This window comes from Oncorhynchus keta, chromosome 28 (assembly GCF_023373465.1).
Source record: "Oncorhynchus keta strain PuntledgeMale-10-30-2019 chromosome 28, Oket_V2, whole genome shotgun sequence".
In the NCBI taxonomy this organism is placed as follows: domain Eukaryota; kingdom Metazoa; phylum Chordata; class Actinopteri; order Salmoniformes; family Salmonidae; genus Oncorhynchus; species Oncorhynchus keta.
In genome coordinates, this window is record NC_068448.1 from 16,988,154 (window position 1) to 16,998,707 (window position 10,554).

Sequence of the window (10,554 nt, forward strand, 5' to 3'; positions counted from 1 at the left end):
GACGCTCTTATCCAGAGCGACTTACAAATTGGTGCATTCACCTTATGACATCCAGTGGAACAGCCACTTTACAATAGTGCATCTAAATCTTTTAAGGGGGGGGGATTACTTTATCCTATCCTAGGTATTCCTTAAAGAGGTGGGTAACAAACTCTTCATAGACAAAACTAAAGAGATCAACTTCATACAATGAATACAATGAAATAAAAACACTGCAACATCACATGGTTTTCAGAATAAGTCATGGCATGATGGGAACAGAAAACAGAATGCAAACCAAAGTTGGAAAAGTCACCCTGATTTTTATTTTCACAAGACCAGAAAGTAACATTTAGGTGACAAGGAAACTGGAAGGACAGAAGACATTTACATTGTAAACAAGCCTAAACAGGCTCAACGTTTCTTCAATTGTAGAGACAACCTCATAGCAGATCTGACATGATTCGATTTCTTTTAAACAAAGGCACAACTTGGTAAATGCATTTTAATGGGGAATGTACAAAAGTATTCTAGAGTTCATCTGCGCATTGAGTTGTGCAAAGAGTCCAGTGATACATTCATTACAACTCAGTAGATGAGGAATGAAAGCATATCTTTGCTTACCCAGAATGTATCAGAGCGAATATACCTTTGAAGGTAGGTGGAGGAAAAACAAATATCTAAATGAGGTAGAGAGTAACCCCCAAACGCTCTGACATGACACGTGATATAAATTAACAAAAAGTTTAAGATTCAACGGTTGACAAAATAATGTATAGTAGATTTGCACATTCAATCAATGGAGAGAAGTATTGAAATATGTCACTTAACAAGGTTGGCAATTGAGTGGAATATTGAGTCAAATTCCAAAGTCAACATTTCCAAGTCCTCAAAGTAAGAAAAGATGACAAATCAGTGATGTGCCCTCTCTAATATGACCACCAAGGTAAACAAAGTCAAGCTGGATGGTTTTGAAATGTAGCCATCAAAATTATAAGCTTAACAAAATGTGAAGAAATTTAAAGTGCAGGCATGATTGAGAGAATTCTGCTTTATATGGTTGCCCCCCAAATTGCATCATATACACATATGGTGCACTACCTTCAGCCAGGGCAAAAGTAGTGCACTAGGGAATACCGTGTCATTTAAAACACACCCATATCCTTCAGAAAACAACCCACCGAAAGACGCAGAAGCTCTGCTGGTCGACAAAGGTTAATGGAAGCAAAAATTAAACAATAATGAACAGATCTTTGTAAATATGAGTGGGGGGAGCACTATATGCTACATGGACAAACAGTATCAGTCAAAAGTAACCATTACAATCTTGTGGTGCTTAAAAAAATAAGACAATAGAGCAACAATTCCAATTCTAGCTAGGCACTTGGCATGAGGTTTTTCAGTTTTAGAGGGAAAGGCAAAGAAATGACTGTCTCAACATATGTAACGTATCTGGAAAAAGTATTAACCTCCAAAATGGACAACTGAGCAAATCAGTAGGCCTATCTGGATCAAACAAAAGTACATGACACCTGACAGAACTCTCAGTAGACCACCTCAGAGCATCTCCAAAAGATTCCCTCAAACATCGGGATAAATTGTTCGCCATTACATAAACTTCCTAAAATGTATTGCACACAATAGGAGTGCCAAATAGTTATGTACTGTGCAGAGGAATCAGAATAACTACTTGTTTATCGGCACTAAAACAATGGTGTACACAGTCAAACTGAATATTTTCTAACACTAGACAAAATCATTCCAAGTACAGGTTCTTCCATCGGGGAGGGAGACAGTATGAATCAAAGCAGTTTCAGGTAAACCAGACATTCAACTTCTGGATACAAAACTAAAAAAGGTCACGCACAGAAATACCCGCATATAGAGAAAAAAATAAAACAGTAAATAAAACTATAGTAGTTATATCTAGTTCAACTAAATACAACACTTAAGGGATGAATTGTTCAAATGACAGGTTAGTGAAGAGCTGCATCGTTTAAATTTACTGAGAGTTTCAAATAGGCTTTGCAAAAACCAGAAATCTTCAGCGAGGGTTAAGAACTCTCTCCTAAAAGTGTTAGAATAGCTCATGTTTATTGTACCTGGACCTAGTGGCAAACTCTAGCCAACATTGCTACTATGAAGATTCAAAAATCTGCACACAATCAATGAAAAAACAACAACTAAGCAACACCGATAAAACTGCCTTCTCCCATTTCAAAACTAGTTCACTGCAATTTTCCCTTCCTCCATGAAATGTGGGAACTGAGATTTGGCCACACTCTCTGAGCCATTCTTCTCAATCTCTGCCATGGTGGCAGGCAGGCCAGAGTGGGACCCATCCATTTCCATCAGGCCTCCAGTCGAGTTGAACACAGAACCACCGGCCAGGCTACCAGGCATACCACCATTTTGGATCACAGAGATCTCGTTAGTCTTCATGGACAAGCCGTTGGTGAAAGCAGCAGCATACTGGTTCCACAGAGACTGGTCGAAGTTCATTGGCTGAGGATCCAGTTCCTTGGGAGGTGGCATTATGTTGCCAGACTCTGAGCTCATGGCCATCAGGGCCATGGGGTTGTCCAGAGAGAGGCGCTGGCCACGCCTCACAGAGCTGTTCCACATGTGAGTTGTAACATGCACCTAAAACAAGTATACATATCAGAATACAAAAAATTGCCAATGTTCATAAAATAATGATCCAGAATGGATTACTACAGAAAATTACTTACAAATACCTCCTTTTTGTTGCATATACATTACAAAAGTATCATACCAGACCACAGTCCTTGAAAGATTTAGGCTTTTACAGCATTTCTCTTCTATGAAAGAACCTTACCTTTAGGTTGCCTCTAGTGGTGAAGGCCCTGCCACAGACGGTGCAGCCGAAGGGCTTCTCTCCAGTGTGGGTCCTCTCATGGATCTGCAGGGCACTGGCAGAGGAGAAGTTTTTGCCACAGGAGTTACACAGGTGCTGCTTGCTGGATCTACGGGGAGCACTTGAGCTGTCCCTTGGCTGCCCTCCTGCTCCCTGCATCTGGGAGCCAAATAGAGAGCTCATGCCCATGGAGCTCTCTGGGGGAATTTGCATCTCCAATTGGACCAGACTGGAGGGCACCCTCAGGAAAGGAGGCAAATGGCTGGGAGCTGTTGAGAAGGAGAAGATTCCAGTTAATAAACAATACTCCCAGATTACTCCCGAGTCAACCTACACTTAAAACCCTAAAGAGAATGCCATTGATTTATGATACTGCACATTCTAAACAAAGTTGTTTAAACACTTACCATACTCTCCATTAGTGAAGTACAGGCCAGGCTCTTCTTTTATGTTTTTTGGGGTGAAGCTGGATGCCGTCAGGTCCAGAGCGCCATTGGACTCACTGGCATCCTGAGAGCCGCTGTCAGAGTCTGGTCTAGAGTCTGGTCTAGGCCTGTTCCGAGTGTAATCCTCAGGGAAGGCTAACTCAGGGGACTTTGACTTGCTGCTTCCCACATGGCTGTTGACTGGGGATGAGGAGTGGAAGGAGACAGGGTCTGAGACGGTGGGGCTGCGGCCGCTCTGGTACTCTTGCTCCCGGAGGCTCTCGGAGGCTGAGGTGAACTCTTTGGGGGGCACTCCATCGCTCTCTGAAGCGGTGCTGCTTTGGGGCTGCAGTTTGAGAGATGAGGTGAGGTTCTTCATGTGGTTCTCCAGTGCCGCTATGCTGGAGAACACAGAGGATGGAGGGGCCTGATGGGGTTGGTGCGGTTCCTCAGACACAGATGGTGGGAGAGAATCTGAGGTTTTGCTTGGCTTCTCCTGAGAGTCAAGCTCTGTGTATTGGTCTTCCATGCTCTCAAAGCCGTTGAAGTCCATGGACTTCTCGTCGGGCAGAGGGGAGTTAATTTCTTCAGAGGCCTCTAACTGAGTCTCTGGCATGGGGGTGTTGGGGATCTGGCCTCCCATGTGCATGCGTATGTGCTGCTGGAGAACCACAGCATTGGTGAACTTCTTCTGGCAGATGGGGCAGGAGTGTTGCATCTTGAGGGGTGTGTTGGCCCGATGGACACTGTAATGAGCTTTGAGGTTGCCCTTGGTGGAGAAGGCACGGCCGCAGATCTTACACTTGTAGGGCCGCTCACCCGTGTGTGTACGGTAATGCATCTTCAGGGAGCTTTGGCAGCTGAGCACTCGGTGGCAGATGTAGCACTCATTTGGGTCATTGGTCCTCTTCTCCAGCCCATCCACCATCTGCTGTAATTTGGCCGTTTCAGAGCCTTCATGGTCGCCGGGAGGGTCTTTGCCGTTCATGTGATGCAGCGCTCCCATTAGCTCGTTAGATACCTGGTGATGCTGATCAGAGCCCATTTCGTGTTTGAAAGCATTTGAGGAAATTGATGCTCCATCACTTCCTGATGATGTCGGTCTTTGGGAGAACGGGTCGCTCCTGAAACCCTCAAACGAAGGCTTGAACCCCTGCAGTGCTGATGGGTGGAAACCTGGAGACGGGATGCCAAGCATTGGCTTCATGTCCACCATGTTGGATTCTTCAATTGGCATTGACATGCCATACGGAATGCCGCTGCTGGTGGGAATGTTGTCAAGGTGTTCTGGCACAGGGTGTGGGTTCATCCTGATGTGAGGGTACTTCTCCTTGTGTCTCTGGAAATGCACTTTAAGGTTTCCTTTGGTTGTGAAGCGGTTTCCGCAGATGTTACATTTAAATGGTCTTTCTCCAGTGTGCGAGCGCAAATGGATCTGGAGCCCGCTGTCGTTCCCAAAGGTTTTCCCACAGTACTTACACTTGTGCTTGTACATGCTGTCACCACCAGACCCGTTTTTAGACTCCGGCATGTTTGGGATCTTGCTCTTTACTTTCTTAGAGTGATCCATCCCTAACGAGAGGCCAGTGAAGGGACTTTGAAAGGCCTTGGAGCCTGGTGATTGAGGCAGTAACACTGGTAGGCGGTTGGCCAGGTCTGGAAGCCCCTTCAAGATATCAGCTTTGGAGGGCATTGGCCCCAGTCCTCCAGCCAGTGAGGTGGGGTTGCTGTTGGACTGGGGTAGTTTGCCCTGTTTGAGAGACTCTATCGAGAGACTCTGGCGGCTAGTCCTCTTACTGATCAGGGCTGCTGCAGCAGAGAGCTGCTGGGAGAGGTGAGCTCCTAGGGCTTTAAGAGGGTCAACTGCTGCCCCTTTGGCCGAGTGGAGGCTCTGTGGAGCCATCATGGCCACCTGGATACGGATCTGCTCAGTCAGGTGGATCTGTTGGATCTGCTGCTGCTGAAGAGCCACCAGCTGTTCCAGGATCATGGGGATGGCTTTCAAAGCCTCCTGGGACGTCTGTGCAGACCTGCGGTTGTTCAAACCAACGTTCAATGAATGCTGAGTGACGGCCACTTTGGTGCCAGGCATGGACTCCAAGGTGACATTTGAATCTTGGAGTTTGGATGAGGTCTGGCTCTGATGGTGACTAATTTCAGGCCTGGGACTGTCAGACATCTCTACCTCGTCTTGTTTGGGTGGTTGTTCCGCACCATTTATTTTAGGTTCTTCCTCGTCATCCATCCTTTCCATAGACTCCGCATTGGACTTTGATAGACAATTACTTCTGGGCTGGCAGTCCCCGTGGTCATTCTGGAAGTCACCAGGGGAGTCTCCTTGTGAGACCTCCTCTGGTACTTCTCTCCCCTCGCCATCTTTCACGATGACTGCCTCGTGACTTTTAGTGCAATTATTCTGATGTTCGAGAAATTCAGCCTCGTTGAAAAATTCAGCACAGCATTTGGTGCAGACCGTCGCTGTGTCCATTCGAAACCTCTTCACCTCATTTCCAACCTCTTCAGTTTGACCATCTTGTAGAACCCCTGTAATGAAAATAAGTAGGGAAATCTCAGGTTAAAACCATTAAATAACAACCAACTAAAGTCAAAGTATAAATTCATTAGTCTGAATATAAATTAAGTCTTAGTCTGTATATAATTTAGTCTGTATATACATTCAATTCAATCAATTATTTATATACTGTACTTTAATTTCAGTCACACACACAAATGCATTTGAAATATACTAAAGGTTGCATTCAAATACTGCAATAACTAATGGCCTCTTCTACAAAAGCAAGTCTGCTTTTGGTGGGCAAAGCTTGAATCAAAGGTCTACATTCACGAAAGGCATTTCATCAGACTTTCAGTCAATGCATTGCGAACATGAGGGTTTAGTGTAATTTGGGCTCAGTGCACAACTGGCCCAGCAGAGGGCAACATCTGACTTGAGACAAAAACAGGGGCAACCTGGCTACACTGAAACTCATTTCGATGTTGAAACTGAAATGCATTCCTATAGCCAATCCTTATAATAAAGTATAATTGCTAACATGTTAACTCATACCTTATTGTATGGGCCTGTAATAACAAGCCCGAATTTGCCACAATAATGAAATAATCGTTAGTAACGTATGAACTGCTCCAGAATCTGTTTTCAGCGTCAGAGAAGAGACACGTCATAGTTCCACTCATCGTCGACATCGCTAACGCACTGATACAGGGGCAGGTCAGGTGTTAACTATTAAACAATCTTGTCTACATAACCGGCACTTAAATGTAATTCACAACCAATTCTATATAAATGACATATGCTTATGCCCAGCAATGTCTTCACACCAGTTGGATTGTCTTTAACTTTCACACCCAGAAAAGATCAGGGGAAATCGCCCGCATATCAACATCTCATTACATGCAGTGTAAATTCGAGCAACTTCTAGCAAAACGGAACACTTGAACCGGTATCAATCCTTAAGTGATAATTTTAAGTGTCTGCCCACCCGAGGCAATTTAACAACCAGTCGCATACTCAAATGCTAATGTACTCGACTGAGAGGGAGGGGAAGGGAGGAGGCGAGGGGGTGTAGACCGCCTGTCTGCATTCTTCCAACGCAATTGTTGCTGGATTTGCTAATCGCTCAGTGGGGAGGGTGAAAGTTGCAAATGGCATTGTAGGTAGACTATTCAGAATCCGTTCATTGTCAAAGAAGTTGCCAATGTTGCAGTGCATAATAACACAGTAGGCAGCGGGAGGAAGACGTTACCTTATCAATCACTATGCAAAAGTAGTCGATTATGACAAGCAGCAATGAACCCCCCAACAACCCGCAAAATTAGGGTAAAACAAGTTAAGAAAAAAAACTATTTCGATTTAAGTCGGGATATGAAATGATATCAAACAAAACAAAGATCAGAAAAGATTGACTCCACAACGTGTGTCCCTCGAATCATATGACCACTTGGTGGCGCAGAAATTCTATCAGATCACCTGGTCTTATAGTTCAATATGGCACAAGGTGAAACCACACAGGGGTTGCCAGTTAAAATGAATGTACGTTGAAACATTGTATCAAACAGAACATAGCTATTTTCTGATCAAAGAACACATGCACTCTCCCAATCAAAGCGGTCTACCTGTACGTGGCATTAGTAGGCGATAATCATTCATGAAAGGTGATGTTCATTACTAGAGCAACACAAACCGCACCCCCACCCCTTGCTTGAATACAAACCTACCACTACAGGTCCGTCCATCCCCCCACCTCTCCACATATGGAGGAAAGAAAACAGTCATGCGTTAAACTGGGGGATTTATTGCTTTCAGGTCAGCTTACTCCCGAGTCACAATTCATACTGTCCGACACTTTTGTTGTTGTTAAATGCCACATAACACACTACATAATATTCCATATACACCTACCTAATGAGGTAAAGCTACCTACAGAGCAAGTATATTAGTAGGCTATTCAGACACCACATGCAATAAAATCGAATGCCCTAAATATAGTTAAATTAGGCCTACGAAAAAAATAAACAAGTCATAAGACGTGCAACTGGTTCTAAAAGATAACCAAACAATCAGATACTCATATCCTACAACATTCACGTTAGTGATATTCAGCCAGATATTCCTGTTTAGTATTTCATAGGTAACATTTTGGAAAAAAATCAACTGAAGTTTAAAGAAAAGTTAAAAGGCAATGTCGTTTAGAGTGGGCTTCTGGTTCACTGACAAAGACGAAATCGATTCATCAAATTGGTCAAATGTTTGGAGTTAAGAAACTCATATGTATCCTATTTTTGCAACAAACAAAACAAAAACAGTTTAAAACTTAAACTCGTAAGTTTATTCATGAAAAAGCGTGGTCGGTTCCAAGGGTCATGATCCAGCCAGGTCAATGTGCGAGGAGAAACAATGTATCACTTTCCAATTTGAATGTTGATATCTTGCAACATTGTATAAATATTACCCTGCGCGACTCTTTCTAAAAGTACTTTATCAGTACAAAAACTCACCCTTTTCTGACGACCCGGGATCATCGGAATTAATTTGCTGTGGTTTAGCTTGCTTACGCCTCGACATGGTGCAAACATCGGGAACAAACAGTAACACAATTTTCTTCCCTTCTTTACAAATTCTTCGGGTTGTAAAATTAGCTCCTCAAGTAGAAATGCGCATGTCAACGTAATTATTAGTATCAATAATGCATTGCGATGTATCATGGTCCTCTGACAGCTGATTGGCTCCAGTCCAAGTGCTTACACATTATTCAAATAGGGCCCATTGATGAGAAAAGCAGTGCCATAAGGGGGCGTGAGATGCGATACTAGTAGATAGACGGTGATGGAGGGAGGGAGCGAGGTACAGGAGATACAGATCTAAACCTACCTTATCTGCCATACTTTATCTATGGAAATATTGTCACTTGGATAATCATAATAATATCATTCAACTCCAAAAGTTTGTTTAGAGTACTCATTAGAACAGTATATTTCATAATGTAGAACCATTTTAAATACCTTTGATAAAAAATTGTTCCCACGCAGACATGTTGGTTCATATTAATCTGTCCTTTTCTTCCAACATGCAGTCAAATATATTATTTATGATCCATTAACCCTGCACGCTATCCTTTGCATGTGATCTAGTTGAGCTAAATATAAAATTATTGTGACAATGTCCCCCAAAAATGTATTAAGATCATTCGTTAAAGTATTTACATTATCATTTTTTAAATGTATTTACCAATTACTCCCATGGGCTCCCGAGTGGCGCAGCGATCTAAGTGAAAATCAAATCAAACTTTATTTGTCACATGCCCTGAATACAACAAGTGTAGACCTTACCGTGAAATGCTTACTTACAAGCCCTCAACCAACAGTGCAGTTCAAGAAGGCACTGCATCTCAGTGCTAGAGGCGTCACTACAGACCCTGGTTCGATTCCAGGCTGTATCACAAACGCCGTGATTGGGAGTCTCATAGGGCAGCGCACAATTGTCACAGCGTCGTCCGGGTTAGGGTTTGGCTGGGGTAGGCTGTCAATGTTAAGAATTTGGTCTTAACTGACTTGCCTAGTTAAATAAAGTTTAAATAAATTTAAAAAATAACCAATAACTTTAGGGAAATAATTTCTGGTTACTGAAATATAGTGTGTATCATTATTCAAATCATTAAAATTGGTTTAAATCACATGCAAGAGGAGTACAGACAGACAACAGGCTCTTTGGCCCAGAGTCCATTAACCCTGACTTTCCATCATAATTGTCAGGGTCAAGACCCCTACTATCCAGAAACTGTAATATAGGTGTGGTGAACCACACTGCTATGATGACTAAAATGCTATAATGTACAGTATTTTGGGGAGAAGTCTTTGAGCAGTATATACTTTGTGTGCCGTATGTCAGTTCAGTGCCACAATTCAGATAGCGTATGTACAATCCAATGAGAGGATATCCAGATCAGGCAGCTGAGGGGAGGACGGCTCATAATAATATCTGGAACAGTGCTAATGGAATGGTATCAAACACATAGAAACCATGTTTGAAACCATTCCAGTAATTCCACTCCAGCCATTACCACGAGCCCATCCTCCCTAATTAAGGTGCCACCAACCTCCTGTGATCCAGATGGTACATGTGATCTACAATCCCCTTTCAAAAACTCAAACACATTGTCAGAGCTGCAATCCTTGAAGCTCCTTCCAACAACAAATAACCATTGTCTGGAAATGTCTATGGTCTCCCTCAAATTCAAGATTCACTCTGATTTACACATTATTTAATGTAATTCAACTTGATTATCCTTCAAGGAAAAATGCATAGCTTTGGATGTAAAATTAACATATTTCTCTTTGTCATTAGACCATGTGAGTTCTGGTAAATTGTCAAGGTGGTAAAGAATGTATTGCCCACTGAACTCATAAAAGGATAGGCCAACCTATTTTACCTACTCAAACCCCCTTTCCACTGTCAGCCATCTTCAAAAAAAGGGGACTGCTCTATAATAAAATGGGATGTGGGTATTCAAAGCAAAAATGCTTAAATAAGTAAGGACATGAGTAAGTATCTCTGTTCCAGATTTCAGACCACCCCATTACCCTCCATATCCTCGTGTATGGTGGGAGGTGTTCAAGGTTTCCGTGCACTATGGACATAGAATTGATTCCATTCAGTAGAAAGACGACATCAAATCAAACAGCTAAAAGGCACATACAAACTTTAGCCACGGCAGAGAGAAATAGATTAATTTTATATCCAAAGACATGCATTTT

The 10,554-nt window shown here is 42.8% G+C and overlaps 1 protein-coding gene across 1 annotated transcript; it reads right to left on the reverse strand.

The window, feature by feature from the left end:
* Nucleotides 1-282: 282 nt before the first annotated feature.
* Nucleotides 283-8,495, reverse strand: sall4 (spalt-like transcription factor 4). Its single transcript, XM_035740088.2, has 4 exons — nucleotides 8,299-8,495; nucleotides 3,265-5,826; nucleotides 2,819-3,126; nucleotides 283-2,622 (listed from the first exon to the last, which is right to left on the reverse strand). Exons 1-4 carry the CDS (start codon nucleotides 8,363-8,365, stop codon nucleotides 2,203-2,205), a joined length of 3,357 nt encoding a protein of 1,118 aa, XP_035595981.1. The 5' UTR covers nucleotides 8,366-8,495; the 3' UTR covers nucleotides 283-2,202.
* Nucleotides 8,496-10,554: the final 2,059 nt, after the last annotated feature.